We start from the raw sequence: 21191 nt of genomic DNA, 5'->3' as shown, positions 1-21191 counted from the left end.
CTCCTGGTTCATAGATCGATGCTCAACCACTGAGCCATGCTGGCCAGGCCACTCCCTTTTTGAAAGATTTTTTTTTCTTAGCTTTTATAGTATCACAATATCCTGGATTTCCTCCCACCCCCCTGAATGTTTTTCTTACTCTTTTTTTTCTTTATTGATGAAGGTATTTCATATGCGTCCTTATCCCCCTATTGCCCTCCTTCCCCTCTTATTCTTCTTTGTTGGCACCTTTCCTGGCTTATCCCACCCTCAACAAATTGGTGTGTCCCAGGGTTTTGTCCTGGGTTTAATCCTCTTTTCTATATCTACTCCCTCCCTGGGTTATCTCAGCCAGTTCTATGGCTTGTAACACTGTCCAAGTCAACAGTTTCCAAATGTATTTCTCTAGGCCAGTCCTCTCTCTGGAACTCTAGACCCATATATCTAATCTCTTGGTTGCTCTGCATGAGTGTCTAATGGATATTTAAAACTTACTAAGACCGAAATAGAACTGTTGATAAAACAGAACTCTCATCTTGGCAAATGGTGCTTATTCTTGATTCCTCTTTTTGCCTCTCTATCCACATCCAATTGAACTGCAACTCTTGTCAGTTATACCTCCAAAATACACCCCAAGTTCATCCACTTTTCCCTAGCTCCACAACTGTTACTCCAGCACAAGTCACCATCATCTCTCACCTTGACTACTGTAATAGCTTCCTAACTGATCTTCCCACTTCCACTCTTTCCTGATCCAGTCTTTACACAGCAGTCAATAGTTTCTTAAAAGATAAATCAGATGTCACTCCCCTATTTAAAATCTCCAAAGGTTTCCCCTTTGTATTGGGAATCAACTTTAAGCTCCCTATTTTGCTTACAGGTCCTGCATAAAATTGGTCCAGACCATCTCCTACAAGCCTGCCCCTCCCGTGCTCCAGTGGGCCGCACACCACCTGGACGGCCTTCAGTCACTGTATCTAATGCTCTGAGCTTTGCTCTTACCTAGTTAAAAACTGTTCCCTCTGCTTGGAATGTTCTTTCCCCTGATGTTTCTATGGCCACTCCTTCATGTACCTCATACCTTAGCTCAGTGGTCGGCAAACCGCAGCTCCCGAGCCACATGCGGCTCTTTGGCCCCTTGAGTGTGGCTCTTCCACAAAATACCGACTTCTGCTCATGGGCCACAAAGTTTCAATCGCACTGTACGTGCGCGCCCTCATGTGGTATTTTGTGGAAGAGCCACACTCAAGGGGCCAAAGAGCCGCATGTGGCTCGTGAGCCGTGGTTTGCCGACCACGGTCGTAGCTTAACTGTCACCTTCTGAGAGTTCTACCTACCTTGACTATCCAATCTAAAGTAGTCTGTCATATAATTCTATTTAAAATTTCTTCATTATGTCACCACTCTCTGATAGCCTTGTTTCCTTAATTATTTGTTTAGCTTTTTTCTCTAACTTTGACATGTTGTGAAATTAGGGACCGTGTCTTGCCTGGCACATAGTAAGAGCCCCAAAGCATGCACACATGCTCTGTGACAACACTGCAAACATATTCCCCCTGCCCCATTCCTGTGCAGGACCCTTTTAACTCACCAAAGACATGGGGCACTTCTCCAGCTCCTCCTCATTCTTGATCTGAACATCTGCGATGGAGACGTATTTGTGCTGGGGAAGATAAGACATCAACAAGGGGCTGAGGGCCTCAATCTCATGTGTACCAGCCTCTTGCTTAACTTCCCCAATGACAAGCAAATGTCCTATTTATGGATCTGTCATCCCAAATAGGCCATGAACTATTTGAAGGCAGGCGTCTCGTTCACCTTTGCACCATTAACACTGAGCGAAGTGCTTCATATACAGTGTTTGTTTGTTCCATGTTTCCAATTTGTTGAAGAGCAGCAAATGCCTAAGCATTTACCTTCAGCCAGCCAGGAACAGGCCCTTGCCCCTGGACCACTGCCCGGAGGTTTCTGCTGCATGTGTACGTGGACATGGAGCGATGGTGATGGGGTAGGGAGGATTCAAGGTCTGTGTATCTTAGTCTTTGTGCTCACACACTGTAAATGTAGAGTAGTAGCCTGCTACTCAGTCCTGAACCTTTGGAAGTTAGTCATCTTATAGGCAGAGAGAAGTGAGAGGAAGGGAAGAATGAGAAGAGAGAGAGAGAAAGGTGGAAGGAGGGAAAAGGAATGAGAGGAAGAAAGAATAACCTTCTCATCTATCTGAACGTAGAAAACTGGTAAGTAGGGAGAGACCCGATTTCTTCCTCTGTGGCCAAAACGCCGTCAGGGAAATGTAGAATGATAGATTCAGAATGTGTCTGGTAGAAGAATCCTGCCCAGTTCGAGGCCCACTGACCCAACAGCCTTGATGGCTCACTGTCCCTGAAGACTGAGCGCCTGCCCTGGTCACCTGTTTTAGGGTCTTCACACTCTCATGGATGGGCCTGGGTAATCCAACCAAGGTATCCGTGTCCCTGTGAAATGCAAGGCAACTAGGTAAGCTTCAAAAGTATAAAGAACGACTCATTCCCCCCGGAGTCACATAGGCCATGCCACTTTCAGCTTCCAGGTCCCCTGTGATTGCTTTAGGACACAGAAAATTACAGAAATGTTTGAAAATTAGGGTTTCTGTATAGTCTTTTGAGGACTCACTTTGTCTGGGAGTGGCAGGTAGCCCAATGCCACTTTGACTGTGAAATACCAATAACAATGCCTTCTCAGGTTTTGTAGAGGCCAGTGGGAAGGATTCATGAGGGAGGGGAGACGGGGGAAAAGACTAAATCTGTTCTGACCATGTCTCTTCACAGAATCCTGGCCCATTAGAGCAGGTAGGGCCCCTAGAGACCTTGTAATCCAACACTCTTATGAGGAAATTGAGGCCCAAGAGGGAAATGACTTGTTGCTCAAGGCCCTACACTAGCCAAGAGCGTAAAAGTTCTTTTAAGAAACTGGAAGGAAAAAATTCCATGGAAAGAACCCAAAGTAGTTACTGGGAGTTGCCCATGGCCTAATAGTTCTAGGCTGCATCGTGACTACCCAGCAAAATTTCTCATTCCAAGCCACCCACTCACTCTGGCCCCATAAGAACCACTCTATAGCCATTCTGACGATTCAGTCACTTACTGCCCCAGAGTGAATCCGATGAACTTGTTCCTGCTTAGCTCCAAGAAGTGCTCAATGTCCTTCTGCCTGAGAGGACGGTGGAGATGAACCCCAAAGAAGGAAAGAAAAGCAAACCTTGAGAGAGAGAACCTTTCTGGGCTCCTGCCCCTCCAATTGGAGGACTGGAGCAGTTGGGGAAGAGAGCAGCCAACAGAGAGAACTTCAAACCTAGGAGTTCTGACTCTCAGACCAGCTTATTGTGTCTTTAACACAAAGACCACACCACCCTGGGTCTTCAATGACCGAAACCCCAAAGTTCTGGGTCCCTATCTTTCAAACGTACCTGACCTTTGGGGCCCAGGGTAGGCCCTTGGGAAAAGCCACGCGCTCAGCAGAGAGGGTTGCCTGTGAAAGTGGAGGTGGTACCAGAGGGTCCTGTTCTAGCAGGTCTAACTCTCCGTCCAAGGTTCGTTCTCCATCGCCAGCAGACTCCTCTTCCTCTTCTGTGGCTGGTTCCTCAGTCTTAAAGAGATCTCTTTCATTGTAAATGTCCAGGCTGTCCTGCTTAGTAAGGAGTTGCTGGGGTGGGGGAAGAAAAGTATGCAGAGATCTCACCCTGGGCATTCTTGTCTGAGGTCACCCCCTCCCCGACAGGCTGTTAGAATTCAGGAAACATGCAGTAAAAGAACCCAGCTCTTGTGAGAATATCCCTTTCCAACCTCAACCCTACTGTCCCCACCAGGCCCGATCCCAGGACAAGCAGCTCTCAGACAACCAAGCCAACAGACAGGGAAGAGAGCACAGATAATCTCAAAGTCACAGCTACTTAGCTTTCAGAAAGAACTGATGCCATTTTTTTTTTTTTTTTACACCAGCACTTTCCTTCCTAATTATGCTCTGCTTAAGTGAACATTCAATTAGTTTGCCTTCTGTGGGCATACACCAGCTGGCTGGCTGAGGAAGAAGAGAACAGAAGCCTGCTGCTAGGCAGAGGGAAGCGAGTTTGGAATTTTAAATTTTGTCACAGAAAGAAAAAGATTGGACAGAAATAGGCCAAAAAGTTAACAGTTACTGCCTCTGGTTGTTAAGATTGTGGGTGATTTTTTTTCTCCTTTCTTCTCATTTTATATTTGTTCCAAATTTTCTATAATGAGTAAACATTACTTGATAAAACAAAAAAAATCAAGGTTAAAAAAATCTCACTGAAGATAATAGGCTAGATAACTGAGTGTGACTGTCTGGTCCTGACACCGATAGTTGGTGAACTCAGGCAGATCAAGCAAATGAGTTCATGGGAACATGGTTGGTCTCAGTGCAACTTGTCATTTCGACCTTCCAGAGATGCAGACTATAACTAGAATCCTAACCTGTCATCTCCCAAATGTAAGCCTTTCGTTCTGAGACCAGACAAACGTATGGCTGACCCAGAGTAAACCTCCTTGCTGCTGAGAAAATAGGAAAGTGCCACACATCCAGGTACAGGGATTCTCTAGGAGACCTGCTCAGGTGTTTTGGGTCCTTATACCCTAACCCAGTGGTCGGCAAACTGCGGCTCGCGAGCCACATGCGGCTCTTTGGCCCCTTGAGTGTGGCCACGAAGTTTCAATCGCACTGTACGTGTGCGCCCGCACATGGTATTTTGTGGAAGAGCCACACTCAAGGGGCCGCAGTTTGCTGACCACTGCCCTAACCTAACTCTTGTTCTGGTGCTAAAGAGCTCCAGGTGCGGAGGTCCAGGTCAATGACCCTGTGGCGAGACCTGGATCTACAATGAGATATCACAATGTTACATCATGATAGTGCAGGCATCTGTCAGGGCCTGGGGATAGAAGCCAAAGTATAGACTGCAAGGTTTCAGGTTGGTCACAGGGCCAACCAGGGGCAGGATGAGCTGGGTCATTTACTGCCCTTTCCTCCCACATCCAGAGCAGTTGAGAATCTTGATTTTTGGACAACGAGTGTCCCACCATCTGCTTTAGTGCGTACCCTTCGAGAACCACGGCGGCCTCGCAACTTGGAGGGTGGTGGTGCCAGCTGAGACTCCCCCAGGTCCAGAGTGTAAGAGGGTGGGGAGGCGGCACGCATGCTCTTCACCACCTGGATACTGTCCTCAGCCAGTGGCGGCAGGCCCAATTCTGCCCGCTTCTGTACTTTGAGAGCCTGTAGATGCTCAAATCCACCGAGGGTAAACTAAGGGGTAAAAAAAAAAAGGGACAGAGAAGAGAGGGGAAGGGAGGGAAGTCAGAGAGAGCAAGGTCAGGAAAGCATGGGTGGAGAGGAACAGCCACCACCTCCAGTCCCCCTCAGACCCCAAATTAAGTAGTAATAATAAAACAGGAAGGGGCAAATGTGGTTACTAGCCCAGTCTGAGGAACTCAGGCATCAGGACAAAGCATTATTTACTGACTCAGGGTTGGAAATATCACCAGAAATTAGGAAAGGGACTCTGAGGGGTCTCCACTAAAAAAACACACACACAACCCAGGAAAATGTATCTCCCTCTTTAAGAAACACATCCAGATGCTAAACCCAGGCACTCTATTCCTCTGCAGTCAGGGGTGGGGTGGGGGGGTGAGGGGGGTGAGGGGGTAACTGTCCTTGAAGTTGGGGAACTTTAAGAGACAGTTCCCCCTATAAAGCCAGTCCTGTGGGGTGGGAGCCAGAGAGGAAGGATCAGGTGAATAATTAGTAACAAAACTACAACCATACATTTATAAGGACTTCGTGTTCATCTGGATGGAGGGCAGGCACTAACCCCCCCATTTTATAGCGAGAGAAATTGAGGCATAGAGAGTTGCCCAAGGTTGTCAGTATGAGCAGAGGCCAGATTTCCCAACTCTTAGCCAGTGTTCTTTCCACAAAACATCAGTTCTATCAGGGGAAGATGCAATGATACCCCAATTCACAGAGTGGCAAATCTTGTCAGTCCAACATAACCGGATAACCTGCTCTAACGGAGAACATCTGATTTCTCTAGGACAGCCTAGACCAGTGATGGCGAACCTTTTGGACTCAGCGTGTCAGTATTTTGAAAAACCCTACCTTAACTCTGGTGCCGTGTCACATATAGAAATTTTTTGATATCTGCAACCATAGTAAAACAAAGACTTATATTTTTGATATTTATTTTACGTATTTAAATGCCATTTAACAAAGAAAAATCAACCAAAAAAATGAGTTTGCGTGTCATCTGTGACACGCGTGTCATGGGTTCGCCATCACTGGCCTAGATGTCCCTCCATTGGCTAACAGCTGCCCGAGTCTTCTGCCTAGCTCCTGCCTGCAGAATCAGAATAGAAGAACCTGAGGTGGCAGAGGGCACTGCTGATCTGATGAGTTAGGGGTGAGGAGAAGGAGCCACTCACCATGACCACCTTCCAAAGCAGAAGCAGGACCTTCTTTATGGGGAAGTGGGGAGCCAGGCCACTACAGAACTTGGTAACCATGGAGAAAAGCAGAAGGGCAAAAGGCTCCTCATTATGCATGGAGAAGCCTGGAGGGTGTGGAGAGAGGCAAATGAGAAAGTGAGAATGAGGGAAGGGAAAACCTGCCCAGTAGTCCCGATTCTGGACATGCTCACCACCCCTAACGAATTTGAGTACCGCCTGACCAGTGACCGCGTGGCTCAGTGGTTGAGGGTCGACCTATGAACCAGGAGATCATGGTTCGATTCCCAGTCAGGGCACATGGGAAGGGAATGCAGGAGGCAGCCGATCAATGATTCTCTCTCCTCTCTGAAATCAATTTTATATATATTTTAATTTGAGTACTTGGTCCTGAGAAGGAGGCTTAGGGAGACCCCAGAGGGAAGCCCCTCCAGGGCAGGAAGTGAGGCCCTGGAGGTACATGGCTCACCTCCCACAGCTTGGGTGGATACCAAACTAAAAGTAACAGTAATAACAATGTTACTTCTGGCTGAAGGACTCAATGCATTTTGAGTCACTGTCCCACATCAATGAATATATTTTAAAATCCTGTCGGCTTTCATATCTTATCCCTCTCCGATGACACCAACTTACATTTTTTCACGTGGGATTCATGATAGAATGGAAGAGGGGTGCCTATCAACATTTACAATCAAAGGAATTATGGTATAGAGAGGACATTTGGTCCGAGCTCAGACACAGGGGCAATTCAGGCAGGCCCTCATGCCTGCTGTACCGTATCTCTGACCTAAAAGGATGTTAATTAAAAATAAAAATAAAAAAGGAAAGGCTGCCTGTATTTCTTAGGCAGATGTTAGGCCTCCCCTCCACCACCAGCCCCAGCCTCACCCTTCCTTAGGGCCACTTCTTACTCAATTCAGTGCGGAAGGTCTCCCTGGCCGTCCTCCACCCACAGGAGTCTGTTTCTCGCTCCAGGCGGATATTTTCCACCAGTAGGTACAGGACACTCAGCAGCACCCTGGGGTTACAGAAGGATCACAAGAGGTGCCCGAGGCAGCTCCCAGCCTACAGTCAGAGACCTCAGTGATGGTCTCTGTGGGAGTCCAACCCAGTGGAATTAGCAACTTCTAGTGATCTGGGTGCATCTGGAATTTGAGTAAAGAGTAACCCATTGCTAACCATCCCATTCCAATCCCACGGCTAGCCCCACTCACCGGAGCTCTGTGCTATCAGCAATGGAGATGGCTGGTTTTCGAACAGCACTGCTACAGGCCTGGCTGTTGCTGCCATGGGAAGGAGGGAGAAAATGAGAACCCATACGGCCCCTTTACTCACTGTGTTCCCACCGATCATACACACAAACATGAGTACCTGCTATTCCCTGGCTATGTAGCTATATAGAAATTGGTCTAGCCCTAGCTGGTTTGGCCCAATGGATAGAGCATCGGACTGAGGACTGAAGGGTCCGGGGTTTGATCTGGTCAAGGGCACATGCCTGGGTTGCGGGCTTGATTCCCAGTAGGGGGCGTGCAGGAGGCAGCCGATCAATGATTCTCTCGCATCACTGATGTTTCTAGCTCTTTCTCCCTCTCCCTTCCTCTCTGAAATCAATAAAAACATATTCTAAAAAAAAGAAATTGGTCTAAGGTAAAGGAGCCCATAGAATTCCTCTGTCACCTCAGCATAGGACATGAAGATGGGCAAGGGTAGGGTCTGTGATATTCCCTCCTCTTGTAATCCCCACTGTGGCTAGTACTGTGCCGGGCACCAAGTAGATGCTACACAACACTTCGATGGATAATAAACAGACTGCACCCTATCTAAAACTCCTGGGTGATGGACGTGAGATTAAATGAGGGTCCACTACAGTGATAAGAGCAGATAAGGCCACCCCTAGAGCTATAACCCACAAGGGAAAGAATTGGGCACGTGATAGGAACTGGCCCTGTCCCTCTTGGGTCATGTTTTCAGCCCAAAGAGCTTTCTTCATGGATTCCAGAGTTAGGATGAGCTGAGAGGGGTTGGATAAAAAGCAACACACCCAAGATAGGCCTCTGAAGCCCAGGATTGAAGCTGAAAGTGGGGCAGAAGCAGCTGATGAGCCCAACCCGGGGGGGGACAGAATATCAGAGAATATGGCTGAGAGGAGGAGAACTGTCAGTGTAAGCTTTGGACCAACATGTGAATAGACCCAGCTCCACACAGGGGTCTCTACGGTAAGGGACTCAGCATAAGACATGAAGCAGCCTAGGACAGGAAGGGGGTTGTCTCAGCCAGCCCCCCCACTAAGGCTTCTTACTCGATTTCCATGTGGAGTAGCTCCAGGAAGGCTGAGAAGGTCCCCATCTGATAGAGCAGGAAGCAGTTGTATCTGGACCAGTGTAGCACATCGACCTCTGAATCACATTCCCCAAAGGTGCCTAAAGGACCAGACAGTGCCACAGGGGTGGAGGGGGAGGGACTATCCCAGTTCTTTCCACTCTGCCCCATGATTTTAGGACCATCTTTCAACATCCTGTCCAATAATTTGGCTGACAAATGTAGGGCAAGGGCCCCCAGACCTTCCCAGAATGAGGCAGGGGAGAGGAAAGGCAGACTCCAGTTAGGTCCAATGTGCTCATCAATGGCCGATCTTAAGTTTGAGTTCTCTGAGAAGTCGATCCAGAGATGAAAATTAAACCACAAGCATTTTATTTAGGTGATCCCAGGAAACACCAGCAGTGAGGTAAGGAAGAGAAGGCAGCTCAGAGCTCAATCCCAGGTGAGGAGAAGCTCTGGGAAACAGTATAAAACACACAACCCAAAATCATCTTACTCAAGAAGGGTGAGGCAGTCGGGCTATTCGCTCACTGTCCACTGTCAGTCGCTGAGGAGCGCTGCTGGACCAGGGAAACACATTAATTCCCCAGCACTCCTGGCCACACTATGTGTGCTGCAGGGAAAGCCCTCAGGCAAGAAGGTGAAGGCAGAGGCATCTGGGAGTTGGTCATAGTACCAGACCCAATAGATATGGTTGGGCATTTGTTTGCTATAGTCTTCCCTTCCCCTTATATCCACTCTCTTTCCTCTCCATTTATGACTTTTACAGTTTTTAGCTCTCAACTCGTCAGTTCTGCCAACAGTCCTCTTATTTATAATTTCAGGGTTAATTTTACTATTCCAATTAGGCTATCTTATTTCTCTTTCCAACACCTGGTAACAGTTCTTTTCTGGAAAACTTTCCTCAATCTTATTGAGTTCTGATCATCTCCAAATTACTCACAGCATCCACTCCTGCTGCTATTTGGCTTGAACCTTCTAAATGCCAACAAGAAACAGTGCAAAGGGTCCATCCGTGCACCTGTGGCACACCCTGCCGCCCTCCGTGTCAGGGCCAGGTCACCGATGATAAAAGAAGTCTCCGTGCTCAGCTGGTAGTACTCTGGCAGCTCTGGCCATACTGACACTCTTGCTAGTCTCCAGATACAATTATAGCCCAGGTTAAGGAAAAGAGAAGCCATAAGAAATCCTGATATGCCTGGTAAGATAAAGGTTGATTCTAAGGGATCCAGAGCAGTACCTACTACCATCTCATCTTCTTCATAAGCACCAGGTTCCGCCTAGCATGTGACAAGATCTGTCCTTAAAAGGCAGGGACCTTGCTTTTCCAGCATGACTTGCCCCATCCTACGCCTGATAACACCATTTTTATCCCTAGTCTCCACCCCTCTAAGGTTGGCAAAGGTGGTCACTCACCTTGGGCCAGGTAGAGAACAGCTCGGGCCACCTTCAGTCGCCGCTCTCTACTGACCACCTCCAGCCGGTCCAGGAGTCCCATCACATAGGCCTTCTGGGCATCTTCCTCCAACTCCAGCCATTCCTTGCCCTGTACTGGGGACAGGCCATATAGATCCAGTGTCACCCACTGCCTTCCCTTCCTGGAAAAGCTCCTATCAGCATAGCCACCTCTGATCTCAGCTCCCTAGACATTCTTCTCTTTAAAAGCTTTCCTTACTTGGCTGAGGAAAAATAAGGGATGGGAAAAGTAAATGACCCAAAACGTTCTTGCCTGAACCCACTTTGCTGCCTCATCTTCTTACACATCCCCTCCATGGTCCACACACAGCTTATACTGTTCTATCTTCCTGTCTTTCTTCAAGGTGTTCCCTCTATATTCCTACTTATGCAATTCCTGTTCATTATTACAGATAAAATACAAAATTACTTCTTTCCCACAAATGCTCCAGGAAGAAGTTCTATCCTTAAAGATACTTTTTACTTCTTTTTTGACACTTACCAGTTTCTCTTGGCCTGAGCTAGTTTTGTGATATACACATCTCCCTTCTGCTATCTAACTATAATCATCTCTTTGAAGACACTGCAAATTCACCTTCACCCCTGCCTCCTGCATCTCTGGCACGGAACAGGGTACTCACCACACACTTGTTGAGTTGAAAATTGAATTGACACTGACCAAATAAGGGAATGGAGGTCTGAGAGAATCAGTGTGCACACATGAAATTATTAGATTAGAGGCCCGGTGCACGAATTTGTGCACAGGTGGGGTCCAGCCAGCCTGGTCTGGCGGGGGGGGGGGGGGGGTGAGGGGGGTTTGGGGATAGTGTCGGGGAAGGGGACGCAGGAGGTTGGCCAGCCAGCCAGAGGGGACAATTTGCATATTAGCCTTTTAGTATATAGTATGCTATTGAGAGTGAGGCAGAGTTGGAAGCAAGGGTTGAACATTAAGGTTAAGGACGAGGCTAAGCATAGGGTTCTACCAGTCAGCAGGGCACCAGCCCAGCCCCACCTCCCTCTGCCCCCCTGGCCCTTTACATCAGGGAAGGGGACACAGCTCAGGCTTCTCTTTCTTCCACTCCAGGGCCTCTCCCCCTGAGATATAGGAAACTCTGTCCCATATGCAAGGAGGGATAGAGAAGTTATACGGTTATGGAGAGGATGAAGAAGGATCATACTTTGTTTTAGTTTTTTTCTAGATCAGGTGAAGGTATCATGAAGAAAAAAAATAAGGGTCTGGAATCACCTTGAGTCTTGAAATCTTCTTCAAAGCACCTCCTGTTAGTGGTGAATTCCAGGTTTTCAGTGTAGCTATACAATTCTGTGCCAGGAAAGACAGGACAGTTACAAACATTTAATAGACCCTTACTGAAGGGGTCTGGAGTAGAGAGGGCAGCATGAAAGAGCTAAAGCTTCCAATACATTCCTGTGTCCAATTCAATCCAGAGTCAGCTTCCTCTTTTTTGGAGCAGTTAAAAATAGCCACTTGTGTCCCTGGGTGATTAAACCATCAAACCTGTCCTCTTCCTGCCAGCTGGCTGACACAGCAGAGAAGGCAGGCTTCAACATTTGGTGAGGGCCAGGAGGAGGGTTGGAGCTGAGAGGGCTTAATGTTATCACTCCTGTTTCTTAGGGCTGCAACCCCTTCTGTTTGTCAACCCAGACGGGGATTAACCAGTCTCTAGGAAAGAGGAGGGCAATACAACTCCTGAAACTTAGAGGCCAGGGTGAGGGCTGAAGAATAAGCATTAGATGGCTCTCTGGGGTTGGAGCCAACTCATTCTCTCCCTGCTAAGTTTCCTCGAAGGGTATAGAAGTTTAGGTTCCTGCTCACAGCTACCCGGGCCCAGGAAAATCTAACTTTGTTGACAGTAGTCTCTCAATACAAAATGCTTATAAGAAATATAAATGCCCTTTTCCCTTACACACACACACACACACACACACACGTCAGAAAATTATACCAGTACCCTCATCTTACAGAGGATGAAGAACTGAAGCTAAGAAATCAATAGGTGATAAAAAACAGATTTCCTCAAAACCCTGTTCCTTAACTGAGACCCTTGCTGGAAATTTAACTAGATCACAAATCAAGAGAAATTCACTTATGTTCCAGCCAGTTGTCTAATGGCTGAGAAACACTTTGTCTTGGAACCAGAGATTTAAAAAAAAATTTTTTTTAGAGAAAGGAAGAGAGGATGGGGGGGGGGGGGGGAGATTGATTGATTGCTTCCTGCATGTGTCCCAACCAGGGATTGAAACAGGCAACTTGGGTATGTGCCCTACCCAGAAATCAAACTCCGCCACCTTTTGGTATATAGGAAGATGCTCCAATCAACGGAACCAGGCTGGGAGCCAGGGCTTTTGAGTCCTGAGTTCCAGAATCCTGGAGTGACCAGAAGCAAGTCCCATCTTTGAATCTTAAATTCTTCAGTCATTTTTGGGGAGAGAGAGAGAGAGAGAGAGAGAGAGTGTGTGTGTGTGTGTGTGTGTGTGTGTGTGTGTATTTAAGAGTAGAGCACAAACCCAATCAGAAAAGGGAGCGGTTTCTTAGGTACTAAACTTTTTTGTTTTTATTTTTAAATTTTAGATCCTGAACTTTCATATACAGATAATTATAGAATACATATGACACCTGTGTATCATCTACCCAGATTAAACAAATATTAACACTTGTCATATTTGCTTTAGACATTTAAAGTTCCCTCTTCCTCTCCAGTCTATTTTATTTCCCTCTCTAGATGTAACCACAATAATGAAATCGGTGTATATGCTTCACTCGCCTATTTTTATTCTTTTATTACTTATGTATGTGCCTGTAAACACATACTATTGTTCTATTTTAAAAGTTTTTATCCAAGCAGTATCTATCATATTGTATAAATTATTTTTTCTTAGAAACTCTTTTTATTATGTGTCTTTCAATAGTTTTTTATATGAAAAACAGCATGAACACATCCATTCACTTTATGGATACTGCTCTCAAATGTGCAACTGCACTGCCTAGAAACATCTTTTAGACTCATGTTTATGCAGTTTGAAGCATGTATAATTTTTTTGTCATTGTTTCTTTCCCCGCTCAACATTGTTTTTAATATTTATTAATACTTAAACATATTGATATAGATCGATTATTTTAATGACTATTTGATATACTACAATTTATCCATTCCCCTACTAAGTTGTTTTACATTTTCCACAATGACTGCAATAAATATCTTTGTACATGTTTTCTTATGCCCAAGTGTTTTTAAAAAGTGTACATCTAGACCACTGGGTCTTAATAGGTGTAGGTTTTCAACTTTGCTAGATATGACCAAACTGCTTTCCAATTTTATTATACGCTGCTCCCTCATGCCAAGCAGTGTATAAAAGTACTCATTTCTCTGCGCCTTCACCAACCCTAGGCTTTTAAATTTTGCAATTTGATGAATGTAAAATAATATCGCATTATTTTAATTTGCTTTTCCCCATTTACTTTTTAAATTATTATTATTGATTTTAGAGATGAAGGAAGGAGAGGGAGAGATAGAAACATCAATGATGAGAATCACTGATCGGCTGCCTTCTGCATGCCCCCTACTGGGGATCAAGCCCACTTGATCCTTGACTGGATCAAACCTGGGACCCTTCAGTCCACAGGTCAATGCTCTATCCACTGAGCGAAACCAGCTAGGGCTAGTTGAACATCTTTTCATGTATTTATTGACTGTATGGTTTTCTATTCTATAAATTCCTATTCATATTCTTTGACCATTTCACCATGTCTCTTCTCTCCCTACCTCCCTTCCTCCTTACACACACACACACACACACACACACACACACACACACACACACATTTTGTATTCTAATTTTTTGTTGGTAATTAAACTTAGCCATTTCAAAATTTATTCCCTGTACTTCTTCACAAGAACTTCTTTAAAAACATTTGTCTCTTTTCTTTGAAAAAATCATATCTCAAAGTATCACTTCCACATGACAGAATATTTAACTTTCACACCATCTCCACCCAAAGCTCATTTATTAATAACTGGAATTCACAGCACGTGTAACATGGAGGCCCTTAATGTGAGGACATCATGTTTAGCCCAAGCTAAAAACCCAGAGAGAAGCAGCCCAGCCCTGGAAGGAGAATGGGATCACACACACCGCTCCACTCTGAGGCTAAAGGTGATATGCCCAGCCTTGCTCAGCTGGCCAGCTGTCTATAGAGCTTTTCTTCAGCCATTGCTGAGATTTATTGAAAGGGCAGGTATTGAGGGAAGACAGCCAGATGGAGCTAGAAGATAAAAGGAGAGAGACAGAATGGAATAGAGAAGGAGAGGGTGGCAGAAAGAAGGGGGCATGCAAAGATACGGGTGAATATGGGAAGAGAAAGAGAGGAGAAATAGGAGAAGATGGAGAGAAAACAGATTTGAGAGTGCACCAAAAGAGAATACAGAGTGTGAGCGGACAAGAGTGACAGAATGAGAGGATGGAGAGTGCCACAGCCACGGGAGAATTCACAGGAAGAAATGTGAACAAAGAGATATTTACCACTGAAGGGTGGCAAGCAGAGGGAATGTGCAGAACAGCTTTTGTTCTGTAGCCACTTGTTGAGAACAGACAAGCTGCCCAGGGAGATGACAAGCCCCTTCCCTCTCCCTCTTGGCCGCCTTCCACTCTACAGACCCATCTTCCTCATACCTGACAACTCTGCTGCGTGCCCATCTGCGTCTCCATACTCAAATTCCAGAGTGGGGCAGTCCACAGAGCCCTGTAATGGAGAAATCTTTGCGGTAACTTGGGGAAAGGGTTGACAAAAGGAGATTATACCCTAATTTCATCCTCATCCCCTCTTGGAGGCCAAGGTTAGATCAGAGAGGCAGCTAGAAGAGTTCCATCTAAGAGGTAACCTTCTACAAGCCAAAATTTGAGGCTCCGTGCTGGGAGGGGCTGAAGATTCCTATGTAGAATCAGAAACTGGGTAATGGGCCAGGATTGTGAACAGATATGAAAGGTATAATCTGTGCCCATATCTGATCTACATAAACACAGACCAGAAGAGCATCTAGGTCAGGGGTGGGCAAACTTTTTGACTCGAGGGCCACAATGGGTTCTTAAACTGGACCGGAGGGCGGGAACAAAAGCATGGATGGAGTGTTTGTGTGAACTAATATAAATTCAAAGTAAACATCACTACATAAAAGGGTACGGTCTTTTTTTTTTTTTAGTTTTATTCATTTCAAACGGGCTGAATCCGGCCCGCAGGCCGTAGTTTGCCCACAGCTGATCTAGATGATCCCCAGAAAAATGCGATGGACAAAAACAAGAGGTGAACTGTGTTCTAACTTCAGTTCTGTCATTAACCCACTATATCATTTTGGGCAAATATCATTCTGTGGATCATAATTCCTCATCTTTAAAAATCGGTCCTTCAGCTATAATGTTCCAAACTTTAGGGCTGTCAAATAAGGTAGCATTTCTGCTCCACTCTGTATTAAAAACTAGATTTCCGATGATTGTGTGGGTATAAATTGTTTTAATATAATCCCCTAACCCAGTGGTCGGCAAACTCATTAGTCAACAGAGCCAAATGTCAACAGTACAACGATTGAAATTTCTTTTGAGAGCCAAATTTTTTAAACTTAAACTATATAGGTAGGTACATTGTTATTAACTTAATTAGGGTACTCCTAAGGCTTAGGAAGAGCCACACTCAAGGGGCCAAAGAGCCGCATGTGGCTTGCGAGCCGCAGTTTGCCAACCACGGCCCTAACCTCGTTAAGCACTTTGGGGTATATTCCTACCAGTATGTATTAATCTATCCAAGTTTTTAAAATTTTGAATCTCAGCTCTGTGACATACTGTCACATATTATGTGATCTTGAGCAAATTACTTAACCTCTCAGTGTGGTGTAAGAAAATATATTTAGTCTTTGCCCCAGCTCTCTCCCATTTCTGGCACAGAGCTCCTGAAACCTCTGGAATTTCCTGAGTGATGGGAGTGTCTGATATTTATAAGGGGCCTTGTCAACCACTTGTGTTGAAGCTAATGAGGTGACTCACAGGAACCCAAAGAGTTTCAAAGGAGGGGCTGGCCCTACCTCAAGGGAGGGGAGGAGGCTGGAGGCTGAGTTCAATCACAAGGCCGGTGGTTTAATCAACCATGCCTAGGTAATAAAACTTCATTTTAAAAACCATGAAACAATGAGGTTTGGGCACACAATGCCCAAATTTTCCTCATTTTGCCACAAACTCTGTCAAGGACTTTGGGAACCAATTAAACCAGGGGATCTGGCTCAAAGGGGCCAGAGGTGAATCCTTTGGTAAGTGAAGAATCTTTTTATTAAGCAAATGATTACCATCTAACTTTCTTTTTAGGTTGAGAAGTTCATACCTAAAAGCCATCGTGAAAGGGTAGGTCAACAGTGCCCTATAAACAGTGACATGTACCTAGGAGACTCTCTTGACTTATGCCAAATAATCGTGTTCCAGTAATTCTTTAGAGCCCCTAGAGAGGAAAGAAAACCATCTCTCCTGAGGACTATCTTACAGAGAAAGCGAGAGGAGGGAGGGAAGGAAGAGCCCGCGGTCATCTGAGGCTGGCACCAGGGTGTTGTAGTGATACTGACAAGTAGAAGCAGCTCTCCTGCTGCAGAAGGAGGTAGGGGAAAGCTAATCTTTCCAGCCAGCCTTTTGGCAGGCAAGGAGCCCAGATAGGGAGGATCATTGCAGTTGTTCATTTCCAAGCATGGCAAGTGCAGCTGCAGGCAATCGGGAGGTAAACTGCAGTGCAGGTGGAAAGCTCTGAGTCTCTGGATACTGAGCTCACTGGTAAAGGTAAAGTACTATCAGAGCCTTTTCCTGAAGCAGTGGTTCTCAACCTTGGCTGCACATTAGAATCACCTGGGAATCTTTTTAAAATCCTGATGTCTGGGCCTCATCCTCCTGAAATTCTGTTTCTTTGTTACTAATGTTGTGGCCCCAGCCCATAACAAAGACCTAAAGGAAGACTCGATAGGTAGGGACAAGGCTTCCGGCGTCAGGAGTTTCAATTCACTCAAAGAACATGTCATTCTGAAATTATGTTAGTTATTAGCATACTGTCTGTCTCTCCACTCCCACTGGAATATTAGCTTCGAAGAGCATAGATGTTCTCTTGTTCACGGCTGTATCCCTAGCACCTAAGATAGTGCTGGGCGTATAGGATAACTATTCCCTCCCCCCAAAATACACCACATTGGAGCAAGAACAATGTCTCTAGGGGGGAAGGAAGCAAAGGGTGCCCTAAAAGGCCAGGTTGGTACTGAGGCAGGGGGGAGATGACGTGGTGGATAGAACCCTGCCTGATCTAGCAAGGCAGAAGGGCTGCACTATGCCTCTGAAAGTGGTGCGACTTGGGGGCCAGTCTTTTCACCTCTCTCTTTAAAAAAATGGGATGGTTTCCTCCTCTGTCTGTATCAAAATGGAAAGCATACATGAAACCCCTTTAGAGAGCATTCAAATGGTAAACCCTGGACTTGGATGCTTAAGGCCGGGCACTCAGGTCCAGCTCTGCCCCTCCATGTGGCGATGTGCAGTGCTAAGAGCTGCTTGGAACTGACCCGTGACATGCACGGTACCTGCGCTGCATTAGACATTTTACACTCAATTATCTCACTTTGGCTTTATTACAACCTCCCGAGGCACACCGCGTTAACCTCATTTTACAGATGAAGGAGCTGGAGCTCCTGGAGGTTTGGCAATTTGCCAAGAGTCAACACCGGGAATAAATGGCGGGGCTGGGATTCAAAACCTGGCCTGCCTGACTCCCAAGCTCGTACTCCTGGCCCCTGGGCCAGATGTATGATCGTGGGCAAGTTACTTCTGTCTCTTTCACGTCTGTAAAGCCAAGGGCTAACCCGGGGGGTCGCTACAGACCCTTCCACACCTGACATCCTGTGGTCTGTTCTGGTCCCACTCAGACCCAGCTCTGCTCCGGGCTGGTTGATGGAGACTGGCTGGAGGACGGGGTGGAGGGCTGGAGGGAGGGAGTGATATGAGCCAATCCTTTCATCCTCCTGGCTAGGGTTTTATTTATTTATCTATTAATTATTTACTTATTTATTTATTCATTCATTTATTTACTTTTCCAGAAGAGGAAGCGACCCAAACATGCACACTCCTATGTGCGGGTTTGGCTCCTGGGACAGCCCATCCGCTCACTTCTGTGCCCGCCCCGCCTGAATCCTGTCTCATTAGCCCTCCAGGTAGCGGTCCCGAGGTCGGCGGAGCCTGCCCCCGACCCGGGGGCGTGGGAAGGGGAAGGCGGAGGCCCGCGGCGCAGCGGGACCCGCTCGGGAGCCTGGGTGGCGGCAGCGGCCCCAGCCCGCTCTCCTGCCCGGCGGCGGCGGCGCTCCGGCCCCCACCCCTCGCGCAGGTCCCCCACCGCCCCGCGCCCGTTGGCTCCTCTGCCAATGGGAGGTACGACTTCCCACCGCCGGGCTGCAGCTGCGAGCGACAGAAATCTTTGAAAAGTACCTGGTGCTCGAGATCCGCTACATCTCCCGGCGCGGAGGCCAGGGGGCTCGAAAGCCCCGACCTGCTCGCGGCAGGAGAGGGGAGGGGAGGGCAGGGGCTGCAGAGCCCAGAGTCCAGACAGCGGCGCACCCGCAGGCGCCCGCTCTCGGGGGGGACTCGGGGCGCGGGAGGGGAGCCGGGCCATAGCCCCGCAGCCGCCGCCTCCCGTCCGCGGGCACCTCCCGCCCCTCACAGACGCTCTCGGGGCTCCTCACCTCTGACTCCCGCCGCTGGCTTCGGAACACTTCCCGGCCCTTGGGCGGCGCCTGCTTCCCTTTGCCGCCGCCGTTGCCGTTGCCGTTGCCATTGGCGGGCGGGCTCCCGGCCCCCGGCGCCACCAGGTCCTCCATGCGGCTGCGGTCTGGGTCTCCGCTCAGCTGCTCAGCGGGCTCTGCCCCAGGCGACCCCGCCGCGGCGCGCCGCCGGCCCGGCCCCGCCCCCTGAACAGCTATTGGCTGCGGCCGCTTCCCTCAGCCCCGCCCCGCGGCGCAATTGGCTGTTGGGCCCCTTGGAGCGGGACTTGGAGGGGGGCTCTTCTCAGGGAACAGCCCCGTCTTTTCTCCGTGTCCTGCGGCGCCGCGGGTCGCGGTGGGCTCCCAGCTCTACCTCCCGAGTTCTGGGCCCGAGCTCACGGCGTTATCCCTTTGCTTCTCTCTCGGGGTCTCAGCACTCACCTCCTCCCAAAGAGCGACCTTTTCGGGGAGCTCTGTGCTTCACCGCCCGCGCCACTGCAGCTGCTTCCCCGTGACCACAGACCTCTGCCCCCGACCGCACGCGTCCCACATCCGCTTCCACCGCAGGGAAGGGACGACCCCGCCAGGGGGCCAGGGACCGCTCCGAGTGGGGACTTAGCTGGGAGACTGGGGGTTCAGGGGTGAGGCGGGGCGTTTTCGCTTCACCGAGATTGCGGGTGCCTCTCAGGGCCGCTCCTGGTCATCTGCCTTTCCCTGTAGAAGTGGGCACCTTCCCCATGTTGTGATCTGGGGAGTTAAAATGGAACGGAGAGCGAGCGCTCCCGCCCCACCCTCACCCCCGGTCTAAAGCTTCATTCTTCTAAGAGCCTTCCTAGGGGCAACCGAGGCTGCGAGGCTTGCCCAGCCTGGAATTTATCTAAAAAGCAGGGTGGGCACGCCACACAGCCTCGTTTGCCCCCAGGAAGGATCTTAGAAGAATGGAAATAAATAAATAAATAATAAATAAATAAATAAATAAATAAATAAATAAATAAATAAATAAATAAATAAATAAAAAAGCAGTAAACGTGTTGGTAATAGTAGCCCCAAGTAAGCAGCCTGGGGAGAATGGGTGGGATTGGCCGGTGACCTGCCACTCTTCCCAGGCATTGCACCAGGGACCTTTCAGGTATATCACACCGCTCGCTGACAGGTTGTTCTCACGAATCCAATGTCTCTGGTGAGGAAGCCGGGACCCACAGAGATGAATTACCTCTTGCAGTTCTCAAGGCATCATATTCTATCTTGTTTCAGTGCCTTCAGATGTGCTGTTCTCTCTCTGGAGGAACTTCCTGTCCTCTTGGTTAACTTCTGTTCTTCCTTACAGGTTCTACGTAGTCATCACCTCCTCCTCCAGGAAGCCTTCCTTTTGACCCTCCTCAATCCTTCCAGGCGGTGTTGGTGTCAAGCCAAGTCAGCCTGGGTCCAAAATCCTAATGTTTTCCACTATATCCCAAAGGGAAGGGCCTGTTACTCCCCTGTTTCTTTCTTAGGGACAATTCTGTTCCTTTCTTAAACCTATCCTTCTCTCACATTTTCCTCTGCTGGTTAGTAGGTGATAGGTCAGGCAGAGTTGAGAGAGCGAGCAGTCCTTGGAGCGTTCGGAGTTCCTTTTTCTCCCTCGCCCCCAACATCTTATTGCACCCTCTCATCATTTTCCCTTTCCTTTCTTATTCCCTCTCACCCTCCGCCTACAACCTGGATAAAAGCTCGAGAGGAACCAAGTTTAATTCATTTTTGTATGCCTCGTTTATGTATTGCTAACATAGGGTTTATGTACTATTGACGGAAACATTATTTGTTGTGGAGGCTGTCCCATGCATTGCAGGATGTTTAGCAGAATCCCAGGCCTCTCCTCACTAGATGCCAATAGTTCCCTCCCCCTTGGGTGACAACCAAACGTCTCCAGATATTGCAAAATGTCCCCAGAGGGGCAATATCTTCTGGGGTTGAGACTCACTGGCTCAGCAGAATTGAATTCATATGAATTTCCAAGAAAGTCCCTGGCTCAAGGCTGAAACTATTTGATTTTGGAATTCTTCTCGGTATAATTTGTTAAACTCTTAAGGACTCGTACTCTGCTTTAAAATTCACAACCTACGCCTCGCTCATCACTGCTTCAGTGTGGTAAACCTGCCACAGCACAGCCCATTAGGGATTCTTAATAATAGAA

The 21191-nt window shown here is 47.6% G+C and overlaps 1 protein-coding gene across 9 annotated transcripts in view; it reads right to left on the bottom strand.

The window, feature by feature from the left end:
* The window catches only part of STRIP2 (striatin interacting protein 2), a 42722-nt gene extending 23495 nt beyond the window's left edge, over window positions 1-19227 (bottom strand). For 2 of the 9 annotated variants that reach the window (XM_059711773.1, XM_059711771.1), the window contains exons 1-13: window positions 19001-19226; window positions 14931-15000; window positions 11488-11562; window positions 10203-10337; window positions 8767-8887; window positions 7682-7750; window positions 7379-7485; window positions 6447-6574; window positions 5068-5271; window positions 3425-3660; window positions 3103-3216; window positions 2390-2453; window positions 1571-1642 (exon numbers count right to left, since the gene is read on the bottom strand). In XM_059711773.1, coding sequence (XP_059567756.1) covers window positions 1571-1642; window positions 2390-2453; window positions 3103-3216; window positions 3425-3660; window positions 5068-5271; window positions 6447-6574; window positions 7379-7485; window positions 7682-7750; window positions 8767-8887; window positions 10203-10337; window positions 11488-11562; window positions 14931-15000; window positions 19001-19135 — 1530 coding nt within the window. In that variant the 5' untranslated portion in view covers window positions 19136-19226. Of the gene's footprint in view, window positions 1-1570; window positions 1643-2389; window positions 2454-3102; window positions 3217-3424; window positions 3661-5067; window positions 5272-6446; window positions 6575-7378; window positions 7486-7681; window positions 7751-8766; window positions 8888-10202; window positions 10338-11487; window positions 11563-14930; window positions 15001-18746; window positions 18893-19000 lie in introns of those variants that run through there. The other 7 variants (XM_059711775.1, XM_059711768.1, XM_059711769.1 and 4 more) reach the window with 7 other exon arrangements.
* Between the last annotated feature and the right edge of the window lie 1964 nt (window positions 19228-21191).

Source organism: Myotis daubentonii, chromosome 10, assembly GCF_963259705.1.
Source record: "Myotis daubentonii chromosome 10, mMyoDau2.1, whole genome shotgun sequence".
In the NCBI taxonomy this organism is placed as follows: domain Eukaryota; kingdom Metazoa; phylum Chordata; class Mammalia; order Chiroptera; family Vespertilionidae; genus Myotis; species Myotis daubentonii.
Note: the sequence above shows the minus strand (reverse complement) of the source record. Positions and strands in the feature narration are given on the sequence as shown.